This window comes from Orcinus orca, chromosome 20, assembly GCF_937001465.1.
Source record: "Orcinus orca chromosome 20, mOrcOrc1.1, whole genome shotgun sequence".
Classification (NCBI taxonomy): domain Eukaryota; kingdom Metazoa; phylum Chordata; class Mammalia; order Artiodactyla; family Delphinidae; genus Orcinus; species Orcinus orca.
The window spans coordinates 26,961,944-26,984,372 of record NC_064578.1 but is presented as its reverse complement, the minus strand read 5'-3'; the positions used below and the strand labels follow the sequence as shown (position 1 = coordinate 26,984,372).

The window sequence follows — 22,429 nt, the reverse complement described above, 5'->3', positions numbered from 1 at the left end:
CCCCACCCCAGCCCTTTGCCCTGCGTTCCAGATAAGGACTTGGAGGCTCAGAAAAGTTAAGTAACTTGCCCACCTGCATACAGCAAGTATGTGGCAACCCAGGACTGCAACCGCGTCTCTGTCGCTTGGCACTGCCCATCCAAGGTACCCAACGCTTCACTTGGCAACTGAGAAAAGTCCTGAAGGGCCAAAGACACCCTGAGGCTTTTGAAAAGAGACCTCAGGCCAACAAATCTCTAGATTTTTATCTTTTTTTTCCTTTTTTTTAGCCTAAGACCAGACACTTGGGTCTCTCCGTCTCGGCTCTCCCTGCTCACCGCTGCCTCAGTGTCCCCACCCACCCACTAGGCGGGAGAAAGAGGCGTCTTCATTCCTTTTTGCCCCTCCCTCTGTGGGGCGGGTCTCTTGGGGGTCAACCCAGCTCCCCAAAAGCAAGGAGGGGAGTGACGGGGGCGGACTGGGGAGGATTCCCGCCGTCTGGGAAGAGTAAAAGGGTCGCCTGTCCGGCTCCACCGCCGGCACCTGCTACCAAGAAGCCTCTGGCTGAGGTACCGCCCCCGGACCCCGCCTGGGTCCGCCCGCCACGAGAGCACTGGCCCTTTAAGAGCGGCGGTAGTGCATCGCGGGGAGGAGGGCCGGGAGCGCTCGGGGTTGTGCGGAATTCGCCGGGAACGTCTGGCGCCGGCTCTCTGGCTCGCTCACTCGCTCCGACCGGCTCCCTGCGCCTCATCCCTGGGCTGCGCGGGGACCCGGGCCCGGTCGGGCGCGGGGCGAGCAGGATCCACGGGCGGGAGGCGCGCGCTCTGGGCAGCGCCTGGCCCCGGACATGGACAGAAGGAGCTGGGCGCGCAGGGGGCGCCGCGGGACCGGGCGGCCGGAGCGCTGAGCCAGACAAAGGCTCAGGAGTTGCGCTTGCTCTCGAGAGCCGGGCCGCGGGCGCCGAGGCTGCAGGACCCCGCGGCGGGCGGCTCCGGCCCGCCCTCTCCCCCGTGGGCAGGCTCCGCGCGCCCGGCCCTGCCCGGCCCGCTTTTCCTCGGGCGTGGGAATTTGCCGAGGAGACCTAAGCGGCTCCGCGGTGGCCGGGACCGGGAGGTCTGCCTCGCGCCCGCCGGGCGGGGAGCCAGGGAGCGTCGCAAGTTTCCGAGCCGCGTGCGTGGACCCGGCGAGCGGGCGAGCCGCGCGTGCAGCAGCGCCCCGGGCCAGGCCGGTCGCCGGAAGCATGGGCAGCGACCGGAGCGCGCCCGGACGGCCGGGCTGGGCGGGCAGTCTCCTTAGCGGCCGGGAGGCGGCTGCGCGGCCGCGACTGCTGCCGCTGCTGCTGGTGCTTCTGGGCTGCCTGGGCCGCGGCGCAGCGGCGGAGGACGCAGAAGTCAATGCCGAGGTAAGGACCCTCGCCCAGTCCCTTTGCCACGGCTTGGAGGACTTGGGGCTGGGGGACTTGGGGTGGGAAGGAAGCCACGCCCGCAGCCTGAAGCGTGGAGAGGAAGGGCGCGGAGATGAACCCTAGTCCCGGAGTTGGGGGCGGGGAAGAAAGGGGACCCGGCAAGCTGCCCCTCCCCAGCTAGCCCTTGGTGGTGCACCTCTTCCCAAACCCTGGAGGGCGTAGGGCTTGCGCCCGCTCTCTACCCCTACAGCCCCGCCCTGGGCACTGATCCTTCCCAGCCCGCGTCCCGGGAGCCGCTTCTGCCGCCCCCAGCCCTTGCTCCTCTCCTTCCCTCCCTACCGGACTCCTGATTCCTCGAGAGCTCTGCGGACGCACGGTGACGTTCTTTGCGAATGGGAAGGGGGCTGCTCTGTGTGTGTGTGGGGGGGTCTTGGGCACAGCAGGCAGCGCTCCCGCCTAGATAGACTCTAGTTTGGGTGACACTGAGCCTCGCGCGGCGGGCTGGGATAGGGGGAGGGGGTACGAACCTCTGAGGTAGCCCATTCGGGTTGAGGGGGCGCTTTGGCGACTTTCTCAGACTCTTGCGCGCAAGCCGCGCCACGGCCAGATGGCATCTAAGAGGGAGACCCGGTCTCACCCGGCGCTTCCTCCACCAGCGCCCCTACGCCAAGGCCCGGGCCGAAGAGGGTGGACCCCGAACATTTTTTCACCAGGAGCCCGGCAGACGTCCCTACCGGGGCCCATCTCTGGAGCGGTCCCGTGGGTGATTAGGCGCCGCCTCCTGGCGCAGAGCTGCGTCCAGCCAGCGCCCCCGGCTCCATGGGGTCGCCGAGCGCCGTCCTCCGGATTAGGGACAGTGAGGGCACTAGCTCCGTTGACCCAGAGCAAAAGCGTAGACGTTTTTTCCCGACTTCTAAGACCCTGCTCCCCGCCCAGGAGAAGGGGAGAGGTTTGGCATGGTGGGGAGACACCCCCCTCAGCGCGTCCCCGGTAGGCTCGGGCCTCGGTGCCCTTGCGCCGGCCTGGAGCCTCCTGCCGTCCGGGCTGCTGCCCTGAGTGATGTTTCTATTTGCAGCCCGGCCGGTGCTCCCTCCCAGCTCTCAGCGGCTTCCCCACCTCCCCGGCTGCCTGGGAGATTTTTCCGATGGAAGCCTGCCCTTCCCCGCCCTACTTTAATAAAAGCACTGAGGAAGGGCAGGGAATTCCTCCCAGCTCAAGTTACACCTCCCAGCCAGTTCCCCACCTGCTCTGCCCTCCCTCTTCGGCCTGGCCAGGGAAAGCTACCGGGAGCCAGGCCCTGGCAGGAGGCAGAGTGGGACCCCAGGCCATCCCCAGTCCAGCTCCACCACCCCACCCCCGATTCACACAGGCAGGCAGGCAGGGGCTTACTGGGGACCCCTGCTGGTGGGGACTGCCCCTCAGCCTGCATCCAGGTACTAGGCAGAGAGTGCTGTTTGGGCCCACCTGCCACTCTCTGGAGTTGAATACCAAAGAATTGCAAGTCATAGACCCACCCCCGAGGAGTTTATAATCTATACTTAGAAACGGCATCTCCACACAGAAAGCAATTGCAGACCAAACTGGAATTTGGTAGCCAGGCATTGTGATTTGGCATTTTAGATGGCCAGGAGCTGGGGCACTGGGACCTGTGGTCTGAGGGCCTTCGTTCTCTCTTTCCTTTGCTTCTGCTCCTCCATCACCTCCTCCTCTCCCAGCTGCGGGAGTACCCAAAGCCCAGGGCCTGCACTGGGCCACAGACCATGGCCATGGCCCTATGCCTGTGTGGCACTGACTAGGGATTCTGTGACTGACCTGCAGCCCCTCCCCTCGGGAGAAACTTGGGTTGGGCTATTGTGGGAAGAAACTCTGGAAAGTACAGGGCACCCTTGAGCGCTGGAAGCCAAGGTAGACGCAGGATTAGAGACCGGTGGGCTATCCCAGAGCCTAGAGTTGGCTTTGGAGTACAGGCTGTTCCATGGAGTCCCATCAAGTCTGGCCGGATCTGGGCCTAAAGAGTCAAATCGCTACAGCAGCCAGCGCATTTGCCCGGAGGCTGTGAAAACTGTCCCCAGGTCCATGCTAACCAAGAACCAGCATCAGAGATTCCTGGGCCTGGCTGCACCCTGTTTCTAGAGGCTCTGTCCCTTGGAGAAGGGTTTTGGTCCTTGACCACAGCTCCAGACCTCCAGCCAGGTCAATGGCTGGGACTGTCTCTGAGCAGCTTAGAAACTGAGGCAAGGCCAGCCCCTCTCCCTCTCTCTCCCTCCCAGGGCAGAAACCAGAGGCATCTCATCAGACTAAGGAATCAGACGTGTACTAGGAGCCAGTAGACACCGGCAGCCTGCCAGGCCTCAGCCTGGAGAAGGCTGTCTTCCTTGGGGAAGCCACCACTGAGCTACTCTGCCCTGTCCCACTCCCTCCCTTGGCTGTCAGGTCCCAGTCTCCAGCCATTCTGGCCCACATAGACCCAGGCCCCACCTGACTGAGGTGCCAGCTGCAGCTCCTGGCCTCGCTGACCTGAGAGTCCAGGCCCGCCTTCAGATTTCTGTCTTGCTCTTTCTGGCTGTAGCGCATACTCCACTTAAGTGCCTTTGATTTTTCACCAGAGAAGCTTTGGCTCTCCCCAGCTCCCCCTACCCCCCAGACACACCTCTAGGCCCTCAGCCCACCCACGCCTCCGCATGGAGGTGACTCAGGCCGCTAGAGTTCAAAGGTGTGGCGCCACTGCCACTAAAACATGGACACACCCACCTCCTTGCCCCTACCTGGCAGCTTAGCAGGAGAGCAAAAAAAGGGGTAGGAGTCAGCTGGAATTCTGCTTTTGACCTTCAGGTCTGACTGTGGCGCCGCAGCCCCAGGCTTCCTGTGCTCCAGTCTCTGCCCGCGCCTCCATGCTGGCCGCTGGGGCCCCACCGTGTGCTCCTGTTAGTGCCCTTTCCTAACTGGAGCAGAAGCAGCAGGGGCCCCCGTGCCCACCTGCGAAGAGAAGGGGTTAATGTGAGGGCTTGTCTTTGGGAACCTACAGAAGCTGAATCTTCTCGCCTTCTTTCTCCCTCTCTGCTTTTTAATCTGTTCTCCTCTTATCACTAACAAGCTACTGCTCTCCATACTTTATTTCAAAACCCAGAGAGAACTGGGCTGACTGGTGCTGCCAGGCACTTGGGATCCGACTGCGCTGTGCCCTTCATGCCCAGCCCTTTGCCGGGGCCCTGTGTTAGGTCTGCCCTGGGGTCCAGTCAGTTAGCTTCCTCCTTGCAGAGAACAGCCCAGTGTGTGCTCCATGTGTGTGCATCACCTGGCCTGCCCATTCTGACCCCTGGACTCAAGACGCCTTCCTTTGCCCCACCTCAAGGAGGGTGGAGAGGAAGCAACCTAGAAACACACCCAGACCCCCCTTAGAAGACTTCCTGCAAATCCCTCCAAATACTACCCATGTTCTCTGATGCCAATTCAGAATAGCAATGCTGCCCGGCAAGGAAAATCCTCTCCCTGCCAAGCACTTGGTTCTGGTCACTCCTCCATGCCCCCTTTGTTGCTTGGTCCAGATGCCCCTTGCCATCGACGCCTCTGCCCAGCTGGAAGTTTGACTTCTGCCTGAGGCCAGCTTGCGGTGGTTGTAGTGGTGGCCACTGCTTCCCACCTCCAATTAAAGTTGGTGCTGTAGGCCTTTGGGAGGTGATTAGGTCATGAGGGCAGAGCCCTCGTAAGTGGGATTAGTGCTCTTATAAGAACTGCCTGAGGGGACTTCCCTGGTGGTGCGGTGGTTGAGAATCCGCCTGCCAATGCAGGGGACACAGGTTCGAGCCCTGGTCCGGGAGGATCCCACATGCCGCGGAGCAACTAGGCCTGTGTGCCACAACTACTGAGCCTGCGATCTAGAGCCCGCGAGCCACAACTACTGAGTCCACGTGCCACAACTACTGGAGCCCATGCTCCGCAGTGCGTGGGGGCCGCCGCGGTGAGACGCCTGCACACTGCAACAAAGAGGGGCCTCCGCTCATGGCAACTAGGGAGAGCCCGTGTGCAGCAATGTGGAACCCAACGCAACCAAAAGTAAATTAAATAAATAAATTTAAAAAAAAAGATAATTAAAACTTCCTGAGAAAGCTCCCTTGCCCCTTCCACCATGTGGGGGCACAGCAAAAAGTTAGCAGCCAGGAAGAGAGCCCTCACCAAACCAGACCATGTTGTCGCTCTGATCTTGAACTTCTTGCCTCCAGAACTGTGAGAAATAAATATTGTTATGAGCCACCCAGCTCATGGTATTTTCGTTATAGCAGCCAGGGTGGATTAAGGCCGTTGGCATCTTCAGTATCGTCCCAACATTCGTGTAGTTCACACAGCTGACCACTCGGGCAGGGGTCAAGCCCCATGGTCAGCTCTGCCCTGGGCATGGAGATGTGTTCTGTGAGTTAGCAGAAGCAGAGAGGGCTTGGGGGCTCTCTGCTTAGATCCTTCTCCAGCTCAAAGAGGGCCCAGGGAGGAGTCCACAGATGAATGTGAGGACCTGGGACCCTGCAGGTAGCTGAACACTCCAGGCCTGAGGCACACAGTAGGTGCCTTCTGACTGGACAAGCCCCTGCTGAGTTAGAGCTCATATGAGGCCGTTCCCCAGAAGAACAGTGGTTCTGGGGATGCCTGAGCCCTTTAGGGGAGGTAGTACAGATTTTGCAGCCCTGGGCAGGTACAGCAGAGATGTATGAGATGGTCCTGGATCAGAGAGACAAAGAGGGATGCCTCTTAACCAGATCCCATTTCCCTTGTGGGAATAGCAGGAAATGAGCAAAAAGACCCAACTCAACCTCCAGTATCTGGACAGACAGATGGGGACCTGAATCCCAGCCATCAGCCAGCCCTCAAAAGATGCCCCACAGCCACGGAGCCTGGAGGTCAGGGTCTGGAACTGCTCTCTAGGATTTGCCCTTAGCCCTGGACACCACCTGGTCCTCCCAGAAGCAGCTTCCCCCACCCCCCAGAGGGGTGGGAGCCCAGCTTCGTGTCCACCACACATGGGCCTGGCGCCTGGTACATAGGAAGCGCTTACAAAATGGTGACAAAATACAGTGACCATGAGAAGCACATGGCATTTGCTGTTGTGGGCAAGTCACTGACCCCATCTGAGCCTCAGTTTCTCATTTGTCTACAAAATGAGACTAGTAATAGTATCTACTGGATAGAGTTACTGGGGAAATTCAGTGCGTTTATGTGTAAAATGCCGAATGCTATGTACGATGCCCCTCACGTGGGGCCCATGGAGGATCAAGTGTTATTTTTGAGCACCTTCAACATACTTGGTGCTATCCTGGGCAGGGCCTAGGGGTGTTTTATAAGCATTTTCACATTTAATCCTGTATTAACTGTAAGTTTAGGTGCAGTCATGACCCCATTGTACAGAAGAGGAAGCTGAGACCTTGAGGTGAGAGACATTACCCGATTCCCCAGCCTGGGTGGTGGCAGAGGAGCCTGAGCTCCCAGCCCCCAAGCTGGGTTAAAGGCTACAGGTCAGAGCCCAGGGTGTCATCCTTTGGAAGTGCCGCCAGGCAGGAGCCTGCTGGGCCTGAGCCAGGTGGGAAGGAGGGTGTGGAGGTAGAGCCAGGGCCCGCCCCCAAGCAAGTGAGCCTGGAGCCCTACCCCTGCCTGTCCAGCCACCCAGGCTCTGCCTGGAAAGCAGCCCCATGTAAGAGACAACACCTACAGGGGGTTTCCAGGTGAGGCCCCAGGCCTGGCCCTCGGCCAGCCCGAAACCACTAGCAAACAGGACCCTTTTCCCCACCCCTGCCCGCCCACTGGCCGAAGGACCCGGCTGCTTTTCCCTCCGGGTTAAGGAGTGCGGGGCAGGCTGGGAGGCCACAGGGTAAAGAAGTGGCGTCCACTTCCTTCCTGCTTCCCTGGCTGGACGTCCCCCACCCGGCCTGCTCTCCCCACCACCCAGAGCCCCTTCCCCACCTGCAACTTTCCCATCTTGGGGGGTGGGTTAGATTTGAGCCCCAAATGAGCAAGTGTGTTCTTCCAGAACTGCTTAAATATGGACTATGCTGCCTCTAAAGGGAGTAAATGATCCACTGAGGACAGGCTGGGCTGGCTTGGCGCCCCCTTTCTTCCCTGGCCTCGGACTAGCTATGCCGTCTGCGGGCACAGTGAGGACCTCAGCACACCATGAAAGGTCTGCGTCCATCGCTGGCGCGCCTGACAAGACACCTTTTGTGCCTGTCTGGGCAGCCCTGCTAGGGTCTGCTTGGCCTGCAGAGAGAGCCGTGGGTGAGTGAAGCAAAGCAGAGCCAGGAGAGACTTTTCTTATCGCACAGGGTCTGATAAGGCCGGGTGGGAGGCGGCTTGCTTTGTCTGAGCCCCAAGGAGCTGGATGCGTCTGCAGCAGCACGCTCACCCTGCCCCCACCGCTGCTTAATGCACAGTATTGATCGGGCAGCTCCTTCCCAGACACGCCCACCCCGTGGGGAGGGCCTGCCTCGGGGTTGTCTCGGCAGTCCTGGGGGGCAGCCCTGCTGACGTGGCCCAGCGCCCAGACCCAGCCGGAGATGTGGAGTGTGGGGAGGGCTGGGCGCCCTCCCCCAGTGCCGTGCTGGGCGCTGTTCCCGAGAAGGGCCAGAGCCCAGTGTCACCTGCCTCAGGCCCAGAGGAGCTGCTACTGCTTCACAAACAGCCTGGTCCAATAGCACTGCTTATGGGCTCCGGTTCTAGCCATAGACCAGCTGCGTGACCCTGGGTGGGCCCCTCACCCTCTCTGAAACTTGCTGTCTGTGTAATGGGGATGGGGTACTTGTGAGCATTGAATGGGGTGACGAGAGTGGACAGTCTGGCCTCCAGCAGATTCTCAGCCCCTGGCTGCTGCATTTGTGTCCTCTCCTAGGGGCCAGGGGGCCAGGAATTCCCCCTCAGACTCTTGATGGCTCTACATCTCTTTGCCTGGGGCCAACCACTCACCTGAAGCCTCTACACACACTTACAGGATGGGGACTGGAGCTTGAGAAAGAAATGGCTGAAAGAACCAGGGTGGGTGGGGTCTCCTGCAGCGGCCTCCCTCCCTGGGCTGCAGGCAGGAGGGGGACTCGTGGCCCAGAGCGCTCTCTGCAGAACACTTACCTGCCTCCCACTGGACAGTGGTCCTCATGGAGGAGGGCCCACCACTCTGCTGCTTACTGACCTCCCTGAGCCTCAGTTTCCCCAGCTGAGCAACAGAGCTTCACTGCTTGGCTCACCCCACCTGTGAGACTCGAGGTGACCGGACAGAAAAGGAGACACCTTATGGAAGGAGGAGATACCTTATGGAAGGGACAGTCTTTACCGGTAGGAGCAGCAGGGGCTTGAGCACAGCCCCTCCCCGACTTTGAGACCAGGGGTCAGTCATGACCTTGGGAATTGCTTCCCGCTTTTGTCCCAGGGCTGCAGAGCCCCTCAGGAGGCTGGAGTTAGGGCAGCACCTGCCATGCTCCTGTGCCCCCCATGGTCTTTCCCCTCCACCCCCAGGGCTTGTCGAACTTAGCAGAGCAGTAAGGTGATGAGAAACTTCTGGACACTGGGGGAAAGAAAAGCCCCAGCCCCGCGGGCAGTGTAGACTGACTGGCGTGTTGCCCGTCAGGCGGGCTCAGTCAGCTCCTTGTCTTCCGGGGCCTTAGCTGCTCTGGGCCAAGGCTGTATTTCAGCTTAGCCCACTCTTGTCACCAGTCCTCAGCCTCAGCTTTTTACCCAGCAGTAGCCGAGAGACATTTGTCATCAGGAAGCCTTGGCTGATACCGAGATGGAAGCTTCTGGCTTCCCTGGGACTCAGAGGGTGTTTGTCTGTGTGAATGAGGGTCCACAGGCACCCTCGGGCCTTTCCCGTCAGCCCCCTGAGCTGTGCCCAGTATTGAAGGGGCCCCTCTGCCCCATCCCCCACCGGGCTCTGGAGCTCTTCACTGCAGACAGGCCCAGCTCCCTCCCCTCCCCAGGGCCCCAGCCTGAGCCTCCCCCGCCCTGCCCTCCTCCTGTCACTCGCCACACTGCTAATCAGTCCCTTGGTGGCCTGTGATTGCGCTCCCCAGGATATTTTTACCTTATGCAAATAGGTGATATAGAGGTGCCCTCATCTGTCAGCAGCAGCCCCAGTTCTCCCCCCACCTCCAGCTGGATTCCTTTCACTGTTAGAGCTGGCCGAGCATCACAGCCTCGCCTTCTAGATCTTTCCAGGCTTCTTCAGGCAAACCGTGTCCATTAAAGGTGGTGGACATCCCCCTTCACAGACACACAGGAGCCTCAGGAAAGGTTTCCATGCTTGGGAAGAATGGGGAGGGCGCCCGTAACACTGCCAGTGTCTGGTGGAACTGAAGGAAGGGAGCCCTGGGCAGGAGGGGTGAGGGGGGTCCATGGGGGATGCCACAGGGTGCTCCTGCCTCCCCCAGCTGCCCTGCCCCCACCCAAGGCTGCCTTGTCGGAGCCTGGATCCTTCAACCCTGTCGACCGACACAACAGGCTGCCACTCTAGGAACAACCGGGCAGTGCCCCTGCCCCCACCAGCCTCTGTCATTAATACCATGTTGACTGAGCACTTTCCCCTGCCCAGCACAGTGCCAAGGGCTCCTGTGGACTTGCCCATTTCATCTTCACAGAAATCCATGAGATGAGGCAGGTCTTGATTCAACCCCCTTTTACGGACTGAGGCACAGCGAGCAAAGTGGCTGGGCCAGGATCTGTACCCAGAGCCGTGGTCGTTTCTCAACTCGGTGTCTGCCGCGTTGTCCTGCGAGGCCTCGAAGTTGTGGCTGGGCATCCTTAGGCTCTGGCAGTCTCCCCGCGCCGCCCTCGTTGGCTCAGGCTCCGCTCCCTCCAGCAGCAGCCTGGGCGGTGCTGAGCCGGGCTGTGTGGGCAACCCATCCATACCAGGGGCCTGGGCAGGGGCCAGGGCTGGGCTGGCGAGTGGCACTGAGGGAAGCCAGTACCTTTGGAGCTGGATGTGACCCTGGTGGCAGACAGATGTGAGCGTGGCCCAGGCCAGCTGACACATCGCTGTCAGCCCAGAGCAACTACCATGTCCAGCTGCCATCCTGCCCCGTGGGCCCTTGATGTGCAGCCCTCACCTTCCAGAGCGTCTCAGAGAGCAGGCCTTTAGGTCCCCTCACTCTGGGGGTTTCCAGAGACCAAAGATAGACAAGGAAGGGTTCAAAGGACATGCTTCCATGTAGCCCAGGCCCACAGCAGTCCCTGCCTCTGCTCACCAGCCTCCCACAGTGGTCACCATGTTCTCGTGGCCTTGGGAGCACCAGGTGGGCAGGGCAGAGTTCCCTTCCTTACCACCACTCAGCTTGGCTCACTGGGGATCCCGTCCACCGGTTTTGACTGCAGTGGTCCTGTCTGCTCACAGACTTGCCAGCGTGAATTCCTCACTCTGCGTGTGCACCGGGTCTCCCCAAGGAGATAATAAACCCCTGGAGGTCAGGACACTTCAGCCGCCTCCTCCACGGCCTCCAGCTGGCATGGCACCTGGCACCAGACAGGGTGCTCAGAAACACTTGGCAGGATGGCTGGCTGGGTGGGCCGACACACAGACAGATGGGGGTAGATGGATGAAAAGACTTGCCCAGCAAGTCTTGAAGGGGACGGGCACCCCCACTGTATCCCAGCTGCTTTTCCCAGGTCCATCTCTCTCACCCCACCCCCTGACAACCCCATGGCTCCCATTTTGCACACGAGGACACTCAGGCCCGGAGAGGAGAGTTTGTGGCAGAGCAGAGACTGGACTTCAGGCCTCCTGTCCCACCCTCCTGGGCCTGGGTGGGCGGCCTGAACCCACCTGCTTTCCCTCCGGAAGGTTCAGGGTCTGTTGGGGAGCAGCACCAAGGGGCGGGTTTTCCTACTTGGTGAGAATTCAAGAGCTTCTGAACCCTGTAGGGTCCCCAGTGGTCTGCCTGGAATGGTAGAAGGCCCCACCCTGGAGGGGCCGGCACAGTAATAAGGACGGCAACTTTGGACTGTCCTCAGAGACACAGCTTCTGTCCTAATGGGGGAAGGCAAATAATAAACACCTAAGTGAAACATACAGCGTGTCAGATGGTGGCAAGTGCAGGGAAGCAGGAGAGGGAGTACAGGGTACAGCGGATGGGTGTCTTTTTTGCATTTGTCAGAGAACACTCCTCCAATAAGGTGATGAAGCAGAGATCTGAAGAAAATGAGGGCATGAGCCATGCAGATTTCTGTGGGGAGAACACTCCAGGCAGCAGGAAGAGCAAGTGCAAAGGCCCTGAGGTAGTTCCTGTGAGAATTGGCTTTTCCTCTGAGATGGGAAGTCTTTGGAGGGTTCTAGACAGAAGACTGACCAGACCTGACTTGTAAAGGCCTTTTGTTCCAGCTCTTGTGTGAGAACAGACCGTAGGAAGTGGAAGCACGGAGAGCGTACAGAAGCTCACATGGTCACCTGGAGGGAGGTGGTGACGGGAGGTGATGGTGGTGGAGGTGAGAGGTGGTGGGATGCAGGCCATGCATGTTTGGAGGTAGCGGAGCCAGAACCTGCTGACCAGGTCATGGCCTCTCCTTTGCAGAACTGGCTGCGGCTCTATGGCTACCTGCCCCAGCCCAGCCGCCACATGTCCACCATGCGCTCCGCCCAGATCCTGGCCTCGGCCCTCGCCGAGATGCAGCGCTTCTACGGGATCCCCATCACGGGTGTGCTGGACGAAGAGACCAAGGCGTGAGTCCCTCGGTCGGGCCATTCCCAGACCCCACTGGCACCTGCCCTCCTTCTGGCCTGCTCTGATGAAGGCTTGGCATGTGCAGTTTCCAGAAAAGAGTGGCCTAGATAAGAGATGGCATATGGCTTGATCCTCCGTGCTAGCTCTGATTGGTTGGGAATGGCTGCCTGCTGCCTAGTGTTGAAAAAGCTCCTGAGGCCAAAGCCCAGTTCAGCAGCAAGGAGCATAGGATTGATTAGTGATGTCTGCCACAGGCATGGGAATGGGGAGGTGCAGCACACATGCACACATGTGGTTGCCTAGCTAGGCCTTGCTCTGAATCTGGCAGAGGTGATGTGACCCAAAGCCACATCCTTGATGAGCACACACAGAGCATAAGGTATCAGGGATAAGAAGCCTCAGGGTAACTCTCCTCCCATTCCTGGGTGATAGTGCTGAAAAGGGGCTCACCTTTGCAGAGCCACTGCTGGGCACCCAGTCTTCCAGTACAAGGTCACTACCGTTTTCCTGATGAGGAGCTCGAAGCTGAGAGAGTCCCTCACCCCCTCCACACCCATATAAGGGGCAGCTGGAGGCCAGTGGGGGGAGGGTGGGAGACGGTGGACTGCCTGGAAGAGGCAGAGCCCAGCAGGCAGGCGTGTTGAGGGGAGGCTCTGTGCACCTAGGTGGATGAAGCGGCCCCGCTGTGGAGTACCAGACCAGTTCGGGGTACACGTGAAAGCCAATCTGCGGCGGCGGAAGCGCTATGCCCTCACCGGGAGGAAGTGGAACAACCACCACCTGACCTTCAGGTAGGGAACCTGGCTGCCCAGGGTGGTGTCCCCCCAGGGTACCCTCCAGAAGCAGCTGGCCCCTCTCTGCCTGGCCTGAGGCCTCAGGCTTCCCAGTGGGCTCCTCTGGAAGGCTTCCTTTCCCAGCAGCCCACTGCAGGGTGTCCGGCCTAGCTATCCAACCTTGCCAATCCCGCTCCCATGCTGATTAGATCGGTCACCCCACTCACCCACCCACCCCAGGAAGTCTCCCTCCAGAGAAGGGCAGGACCTTTGAACTGCTTCTGCTCTGTCCTCCTTCCCTCCATCCCCTGACCCGCCAGCAACCTAGGGCTGGCCTCACCTGCCCAGATGGGCTCCTGCACCAGTGCAAACTGGGGGCTTCAGGCGTCTGAAGGGTAAGGGAGGACTGGGGTGCCTGAATCCAGGCAGATGCAAGCAGGCAAGCAGCAAGTCACCCGCGCAGACCCTGGTTCAAGCACCCTCCTCCTTTCCACTGAGTCCTTTGGCAAGAAACCCCCCTGAGCCTTGAGCTCTGTGGCAGGCCCCAAGGGTTCCCCCTTCCTGTTCCAATCCAGCCACGACCCCACCCGCAGCTCCATCTCCTGAGGAAGAGCAGCCCACAGGGTCGCATAGACCCAGGCTGCCAGAGTGAATTCATGATCCATGAGTTGATTCGTGATCTTTGATGGAGATCTGTCCAGCACATGGACTCTTAATCTGCTTTATGTGGGAGATAACAGGCTTCATCATGCTGTGTGTGTGTGAGTGTGTGTCTGTGTGTGTGATGCTTGTTAATGTTTAACATTTACATGTTCTCAGAATAAAATTATGTAAGAAAGAAAAAGTCAGAATATGTACCCTTTATAGGCATCACAGTTTTGTTTGGGTCAAGTGTGAGGCAGAGTTGCCTTTAGTCTGTACTCTTCAAGGCAGTGGAAATCTAGAAGGACAGATACTTATTATTAGGGGCTGGTATATTTGCTTAATATTTATCTGCAAGAATGATAGAATTGTTTTTAGGAGAATATGCATAGTAGGGTAAAATATAAGGGGAGAAAGAGCTCTTTTAGAATTATACATAGATTTAACCTACTAAATTGCATAACATTGGTAGTAGAGAAACAGCATGGCATGTTGGAAAGAGGTATGTTCTGGAAGCCAGCAGTCCTGAGTTTGAACAGGCTTCATCATGCTTTTGTCATGTGCAGGCTCATATATGCCCATGTTCTACCTGAGTTCAGTCATTTAATCCTCCCAGGCGCTCCATGATGAAAGCGCTGTCCTCCTTTTCCCACTTTACAGGTGATGAAACTAAAATTCAGAGAGACTAAGTCACTTGCCCAAGGTCACACAGAAAATGTTAGAGCCAAGCCTTGAACTCAGGTCACCCTGACCCTGGAGCCCAACATTCAGAACCTCTTGGCCTGTGTTTCCCAAACCTCAGCCATTTGCATCCCACTTTCTAGGTCTTTCTCTTGGCTCTGTGTCACCTATACTTTTAATTACTTAATGTTTTTCTTTCTTAAAATAAGCTTATTTGGCACATTGCAACCTTATTCAGTGATCTCCTAATGAATTCCTTGGCTTCACGTTCGTTCTTTTTTTTTTTAAATTCATGTCAAAGTAAACTAACCGTTGATATTGATGAGCATTGTCCGTGAACCAGCTCAGATCTTATCCCCTTTCCTTCAGACCATGTGTCCCCGCCCCCAGCCCAGTGAGTGCTAGCAGTGGACAGCAGCCCCAGGCCCTGTGTTCACTCACACCTCTCTCTGCCCACCTGCAGCATCCAGAACTACACGGAGAAGCTGGGCTGGTACCACTCGCTGGAGGCGGTGCGTCGGGCCTTCCGCGTGTGGGAGCAGGCCACGCCCCTGGTCTTCCAGGAGGTACCCTATGAGGACATCCGGCTGCGGCGGCAGAAGGAGGCCGACATCATGGTACTCTTTGCCTCTGGCTTCCACGGCGACAGCTCACCGTTTGATGGCACAGGTGGCTTTCTGGCCCACGCCTATTTCCCTGGCCCTGGTCTGGGCGGGGACACCCATTTCGATGCGGATGAGCCCTGGACCTTCTCCAGCACTGACCTGCATGGTGAGAACAGCTGGTCAGGGTGACAACAGGGGAGGTGAGCTGGAGCCTCAGGGCTCAGAGGAGAGAGCATCCCCTGTGCAGTCCTCGGGAGCAGTGACGCTTGGTCTCAGTCTCCTGCCCATCATCTCCAAGCGGGGGTGGTAGGGAAGGGAAGGGATCATCGTACCCATTTTCCAGATGGGGAAGCTAGAGGCCCAGAAGTCAGAGCAGTTTAGCTTCTTCTAAGAGTAAAGCATGGCCAGGCTCTCTGGCCCCCTCAGCCCACCCCAGCCCTGTCTGGGGTGTCCAGGTCCTGGGCCAGGTCAGAGCTGACTGTGCTGCCTGCCCCCACTACAGGGAACAGTCTCTTCCTGGTAGCAGTGCATGAGCTGGGCCATGCCCTGGGGCTGGAGCACTCAAGCAACCCCAGCGCCATCATGGCACCATTCTACCAGTGGATGGACATTGACAACTTCCAGCTGCCTGAGGACGACCTCCGGGGCATCCAGCAGCTGTACGGTGAGCGGGCGGCATGGGTGTGGCCGTGGTCTCTGCACGCTGCTCTCAACTCCCAGCCCTATGAGGCGTAGCTACTACTGCTACCCCATTTTGTAGACGAGGAAACTGAGGCCCAGAGAGGATTAGTGGTTGTCCACATCATTCAGTGAGTAAATGGTGGTGCTAGAAATCAAACCCAGGGCTGGCCAACTCCAGGACCTGGCCCTCCCTCAAGGCCCTCACCCAGAGCTTTCATGATGGCCCCAGGGCTCCTCACTGCCCCCCTTTCCTCCTCAGCCTGAGTGATATTCTTATTAGACCGAGGGTGTCCCTGGGGTCCCAGGCCCCCATTCCTACCACTGTCACTCCCAGCCCGTGCCTGTCCCAGGCTCTCCACTGAGTGTTGCTGGTTTATCACTTCCCAGTGCCTTTGAGGCAGGTGGCATCCCTGCCGTCCCACTGCAACCAGGCCCCACCAGAGAAGGCCTCCAGTGGGGAGGTGTCCTGGGGGCCACTTCGGTGGGTCAGGGCCACACTCAGTGCCCACCCTCAGCCCTCACTGTGTTCCTGGCCACCTGGGAACCAAGTTCTTCCCTCTGCTTGTGTCCACTGTTTCCTGGAGCCTCCACTGGAGCAGGCTGGCATCCTGAGGGGAACATCACCGAGCGGGGGTGGAGCCAGCGGCAGCCTCAGGGGCGCAGTGACCCAAGCCCAGTGTGGGGAGGTCAAGGAAGGGGCTGTGTGGAGGAGGATGGAGGTCCTCCCAGGGCTGATGGCCGTGCAGGGGAGGGGTCTGCTGTGGCCAGATAGGGCCTTTTGCCTGGGTGGGCTGCCCATGGAGCACAGGTCTCCCCAGGCTAGGGACCCCAGGCTCCCAGGGCTCTAAGTAGGAGACCCTGGCATCCTGGCTGAGTTCCAGGGCTACCCCCTCACTTCCCCCTGCCGCCCTCCGCAGGCACCCCAGATGGCCAGCCACAGCCCACCCGGCCTCTTCCCACTGTGACCCCCCGGCGGCCAGGCCGGCCAGACCACCGGCCCCCCAGACCCCCTCAGCTACCTCCCCCAGGCGGGAAGCCGGAGCAGCCCCCAAAGCCAGGCCCCCCAGCCCAGCCTCGAGCCACGGAGCGGCCCGACCAGTATGGCCCCAACATCTGCGACGGGGACTTTGACACAGTGGCCGTGCTGCGTGGGGAGATGTTCGTGTTCAAGGTCTGGCCCTGCCTGTGCCTCCCCAGCCCCTTGGCCCAGGCTCAGAGCAGAGAGCACCCTCCCACTTCTCCCCCAGACCCTTGCCCCGCCTCCACCCCTGCTTCACTGAGCTGCCCCTGGGGAGCCATCAGACCCTAGACCAAGAAGAAACCAGCCTGAGGGACAAGAGGATTGCCCGGGATCGTACAATAAGCCTAGGAGTCCACACCCCACCCAGGCTCTCTCCCTGGTGCCGCCCTGGCTTCCTAAGCCACCTCCCCCTGGACTCTCCCTGACCGGGGAAGGGGTGGGTCGAGGAGGGCCTCCCCCCAGGCCAAGGCAGCAAGCCTGCCATGCTCGCTCACACCCATGCCCTCCCCAGGGCCGCTGGTTCTGGCGGGTCCGGCACAACCGGGTCCTGGACAACTACCCCATGCCCATCGGGCACTTCTGGCGTGGTCTGCCCAGTGACATCAGTGCTGCCTACGAGCGCCAAGATGGGCGTTTTGTCTTTTTCAAAGGTGAGCTGGGGCAGGTAGGAGGGAGGGGACTGGGCGGCCTTCCTGCCCTTACCTCTGGCCTGACCTCTGACCCAGCCGGGACTGAGGGAGGAGGAGAGGGAAGGACCGTGCACATCTCGTCTTGTTGCCCACTGTGGGCTTACTCGGGGGAGCCGAGTCCTTCTGGCAGCAAGGCAGGGGTTGGGGACGTAGACAGAGACCAAAGGACTGGGTGGCAGAGGCTGCTCTGATTGGAGGCAAGTGTCCATCTTCTGCCGCACAGGGCCTCTGCCCCATCGCCCTCCTTCCTTGCATCCTGTGCCCCTTCCTTGCCCCTTCCTCATAAGAATGGGTCCCCGAGCCCACTCTGGGGCAGGATTCCTGAGTCTGTCTGTGGAGACAATGGCGCTCCCTGCCCTCAGCCCCCCCTCTGGGGCCTGCCTTCCTGGGGAGGGCCTCAAGGGCAGCACCCCTGATGGATCAGCTGTGTCCCTAGCCCCACTGGCCCAAGCCTCAACCAGGCAGGAACTCCCCGAGGACAGGGCTGGGTCCACACTAAAAGTAAGGAGCCCTGGGCCATGCACTGGGGTGCCCCAGGGATGCAGCCCCCAGACCCAGAGGCCAAGCAGGGCTCCCCCTCTTTCCTCTCTCTATAAGAACTGTGTGGGGGGTGGATGTTCAAGTGGGAATGGAGGCCCGTATACAGTGCGACTGTGTGTGGTGTGTGTACAGGTGTGACCTGGCAATGTGTATGTGTGTAAATGGGTGTGTCGCAGGTGTCCATGAGTGTCCACTGTGTGTGATGCAAGGGTGAGTTGTGCTGTATGTTGTCATGGGTGTGTAGGTATCAGTGCCTGTCCTGTGTACGAGGATGTGTGTGTGTGTGTGTGTGTGTGTGTGTGTGGTGAGTGTGGTAATGGATGTGAACAGATTTGGGAGCCCAGAATATCCCTCCCGGTGCCCCCTTCCTGCACACCCCCACTGGCCCCAGGCCTGTCCTCACCCCCACGCCCGTCCCACAGGTGGCCGCTACTGGCTCTTCCGAGAAGCGAACCTGGAGCCTGGCTACCCACAGCCACTGACTAGCTACGGCCTGGGTATCCCCTACGACCGCATTGACACAGCCATCTGGTGGGAGCCCACAGGTCACACCTTCTTCTTCCAAGAGGACAGGTGAGCACCCCTCGAAAGGGAAAAGGCCCGCACTGGGCCCTCACCCTCAGGCCTGCCCAGAAAGAACCCATGGCCCGTGCGGACCGGGCTCCAGTCCCCAGCTGGCCTGCAGCCCGGTGCTTTTGGTCACAGGTATTGGCGTTTCAATGAGGACACGCAGCGTGGAGACCCCGGCTATCCCAAGCCCATCAGCGTGTGGCAGGGGATCCCCACCTCCCCTAAAGGGGCCTTCCTGAGCAACGATGCAGGTACCGGGGCCAGCCCCCTCCCAGTCTACCCAGCACTCACCCTCCCCCCTCCTCCATACACAGAGAACAGGGCTTGCCTGAGGTCACCAGCATCGAGATGGAATGCATGGGGGACACAGCTGTGCCAGACTACCATTTACCCCATTTACAGAGGCCAAAGAGAGCTTGCGTAAAGGGCCCCAAGTCCCGCAGTGAGGAAGTTACGGAGTCCAGCCAGACCTGCCTTTGTCCAGAGCTGGTGCTCAGAGCTGCCCCGATCCCCACAGAGCCTTGAGCCTGGCGGGGGTGGGCGGTGAGCTTGGCTCAGAGCGACGGGAGCGGGAGTCCTCCCGGGGTGCCCCCTTACCCGCTTGGCAGGGAAGCGTGATCTCTGTCGTTATAACTGAGCAACAGGGAGCTGTGCCTTTTATTTCTCCAGCAGGGTCTCTGGTGAGTTTAAGAAAACCCATCAGCCCTGGTTCTCAGCCTCTGGGTTCTCGGCCTCAGGGGAGACCCGGCTGGCTTTGCTAATGCTCGGGTGGGTCACACAGCTGCCGTGCGTGTCACACAGCTTCCATGCGTGATGGTTTCACTCTGCAGCTGCTCTGACCTCCTTGTGCTCAGCTGAGTATAGACGCACCTGGTGGTTCAAACCTGGCCCTTCCTGGAGTTAAAAGGGATGTGGGTGGAGTGCCCAAGACCAGAGATCTGGTCCGAGGCGGCATCAGTCCCCTCTCCAGGTCTGATGCAGGCTGGCTGTGTGGCCTTGAGCAAGACACTGGCCTCTCTGGTGCCGGAAGAAGCCAGGCCTGGGTCCCCTGACTGTAGCCCACAACCCAGCAGGCTACCGGACCCTTCTGTGCGCTGCCCTAGTCAATGTCAGCCCAGCCGGGAAGCACAGGATTCTAGTCGTGCCCCTGACCTAAACCCTGTTCTTCTCTGAGCATGGTCTGGCTCCTATAAGTTGGTAAGCAAGTGAGAAGGATGGTGTTTTAAAGCTGGGGCCCCTTCAGCTCGCCCTGGTCTTCTTCGAGGTCTCTGGCCGGTGGGTGGGCCCCGGCCTGACACCCCTCCGGTCTGCTTGCCCTCGCAGCCTACACCTACTTCTACAAGGGCACCAAATACTGGAAGTTTGACAACGAGCGCCTGCGAATGGAGCCCGGCTACCCCAAGTCCATCCTGCGGGACTTCATGGGCTGCCAAGAGCACGTGGAGCCGGGGCCCCGATGGCCTGACGTGGCCCGTCCGCCCTTCAACCCTGACGGGGGTGCAGAGCCCGGGGCGGGCGGTGACAGTGAGGAGGGCCACGAGGCGGGCCCCGGCAGCAAGGAGGGGGACTTCGGGGAGGGGACGGACGAGGACGGGGGCAGCCGCGTGGTGGTGCAGATGGAGGAGGTCACTCGGACGGTGAACATGGTGATGGTGCTGGTGCCGCCGATGCTGCTGCTGCTCTGCATCCTGGGCCTCACCTACACGCTGGTGCAGATGCAGCGCAAGGGCGCGCCCCGCATGCTCCTCTACTGCAAGCGCTCCCTGCAGGAGTGGGTCTGACCCTCCGCACCAGCCCGTCCTGCTCCTCACGGTGCTAAGGGGCCGGGCTGGCTGCACCTGTGGTTCTGAGACAGCTCCTGGGGCCTTTCATCCAGAGCCTTCAGTGGTTCCCTCAGCCCCTGGGTGGGGGCCCCTCCAGGCCCTCTAACGTCCCTGCCAGGCCTGTCCCCTTGTTTATTTATGCCCAGGTATCTTTTTTTTTTTTTTTTTGCACACTAATTGAGCATTTCTTCCTACTTTCCTGACCAGGGCGGTCCCTCAGGGCAGGGGGTTAGAGTTTTCTAAATGTAGTTCTGCACCAGACAGGGAATTAGGCTCCCACCCGCTCTGGCTTAGCCAGAGGAGCAGAGGGCCAGAAGGCCCGGCTGGAAGAGTGGCCAAAGGACTGCTGGGCTGTGCTTCAGCCTGAGCACCAGGGCCAGAACCAAGGGCTCTGCTGGCTTTGGAGCTTGGTGGGGCCTAACTGGTCTCCAGCCCTCTGAGTCTCTGTGGTCTTAGAAAGAGCTTTCACCCGGTGGCAGCCCCAGGCCAGAGGGGGCAGAGGGGGAGGTGGCCCACTGATTGAGTCCTGTTGAGGTCTGGTTCCTTCCCACCCACCTCTGACAACTCCAGCAGCCTGGTTCCCTGTGCCTAAGAACCTACCCTGCCCCTGGCCAGCACAGGGCCAACAGCCCCCCAGCTCCCCTGGACCCCTTGAGCCCACACCCCCTTCCCTCTCTGGAGAAGGGGCCCTGGGCCTGCCTTACCAAGGACCAAAGGGGGTCTGCCGAGGCCCCTTCCCCAAGGGTAGCACCAGCCTCGGCCCCAGGCTGGGTCTCCACCCCCGCCCACTTTCTCCTCTCTGAGCCGTGACCCGACTGGGCTCTTTCCGTGAGCCTCCTCCCTCCCTCTGTCACCCACACCACCATCCTCAGAGGTCTCAGAACCCCAGCAGCCTCAGGCTCAGCTGCCAGTGTCCTGGCTCTCCCGGGGAGAGACGGGCGGATGGGCGCCCAGGCTGGCACGGTAGGTGTCCACAGACACGTGCCCACCAGCCTGCGGGTGTTCCTCCTTGCCAGCTCCCTGTCCCCCAGGGGCACTGGTAGGGAGAGGCCAGCAGCTCATCCCCTCACACAGGCTGTGGGACAGGGCTGTGGAGCCCCCAGAAGAGCCCACTAGTGGTAGCCTGGAGATCCTCCCTGTCCTGGGCTCAGCCCTGAGCGTGGAGATGATTCCTCCCTCTTTTCCTTCCCAAAGTAAGCAGGAGGCGAGGCTGCTGTGGGAAATGGTACTGTACAGCCGGCTCTGTCCCCTCTGCTTCCCTGCAGCCCTGAGCAAGCAGGTCTGCCGCCCAGAATCCCTGAGGCCCCTGCGGGGAGGGGCTCCTCATGGGCTGGCCCCAGTGCGGGTCCAGCAGCTTCCTCCCCGCTCCATCCTCAGAACCACCGGTGAGCCAGCCAAGGGGGGCGGGGAGGGAGGGGGTCAGTGTCCACCCCCATACGTTTCTTTCTGTAAATAATCTGCACTGATTAAATCCTACGGCCGGCGAGTGTGCCTCCTTTGTAAGAGGCCTTGGGCTGGAGCTTACAGCTGGAGGGGCTGCAGGTGACTAGGGTGGGGAGGGCGTGGTCCAGGCTGGGATTAGGGGACTTGCCCCCCACCACACCAAAGAGACCTCGTTCACAGTTCTGCGGGGGCTCCTTCCCGATGGCCCTGGAAGGGGCAGAACTCGGGTAGAGTGGGAGGCGGCTGCCCTCAATAGACCAGAGGAGGGTGAGGCAGGGGACCAGGGGTGGCCCTGCTGGGGTCGGGCAGAGAAGGGGTGGGGAACTTACTGGCCATTCCTTCATGGTGAGAAAGGGCACCCAGCTTCCCGCACACCCTGCACGTCTAGGAAGGGTGGGATAACCAGTCCAGGCCACCCAGCCTTCCCACCCATCCGGACTGGTTCTAGGCAGCCTGAAGACCCAGCTTGGACAGGAAGAGATGAGAAACGGTGCCACCGTGGATTCCAGAAGTCCCCCTCATGCACATGCTCTGCCCAGAAGGTGAGGGGCCACCCAGGACCTGCCCTCTTCGAAGAAGCAGAAAACCTCGCCCCGGGCAGGGGGCAGACGATGCCCAGGAGTGCAGGAGACGGGCGTCGCTGCCCTCGGGTCTGAGCTTGGCTGGTGAGCCTCGCACTCCACGCCCGACCTCTGGGCCCATCCTGTTGGGCGCCAGCCTGGGCACCCAGGACTGCGATGCTCAGCCCTGCAGCAGGCCAGGCCCCCAGAGCTCCTTAGGTAGGGTCCTCCAGCCTGCTCCAGGCCCACCCTCCCCCGCAGCTGCGTGCCCCCTTCATCCCGCCCTTTCCTCTCTTTGTGTTGAAAACTGGCTGAGGAGATTAGGAAACGCTGGCCCT

At 60.2% G+C, this 22,429-nt stretch overlaps 1 protein-coding gene across 1 annotated transcript; it reads left to right on the top strand.

Moving 5' to 3' along the window:
- Positions 1-371: 371 nt before the first annotated feature.
- On the top strand, positions 372-21,574 carry MMP15 (matrix metallopeptidase 15). Its single transcript, XM_004264942.3, has 10 exons — positions 372-1,381; positions 11,914-12,062; positions 12,729-12,854; positions 14,623-14,930; positions 15,267-15,428; positions 16,363-16,616; positions 16,978-17,116; positions 18,118-18,268; positions 18,401-18,516; positions 19,589-21,574. Exons 1-10 carry the CDS (start codon positions 1,220-1,222, stop codon positions 20,044-20,046), a joined length of 2,025 nt encoding a protein of 674 aa, XP_004264990.1. The 5' UTR covers positions 372-1,219; the 3' UTR covers positions 20,047-21,574.
- Positions 21,575-22,429: the final 855 nt, after the last annotated feature.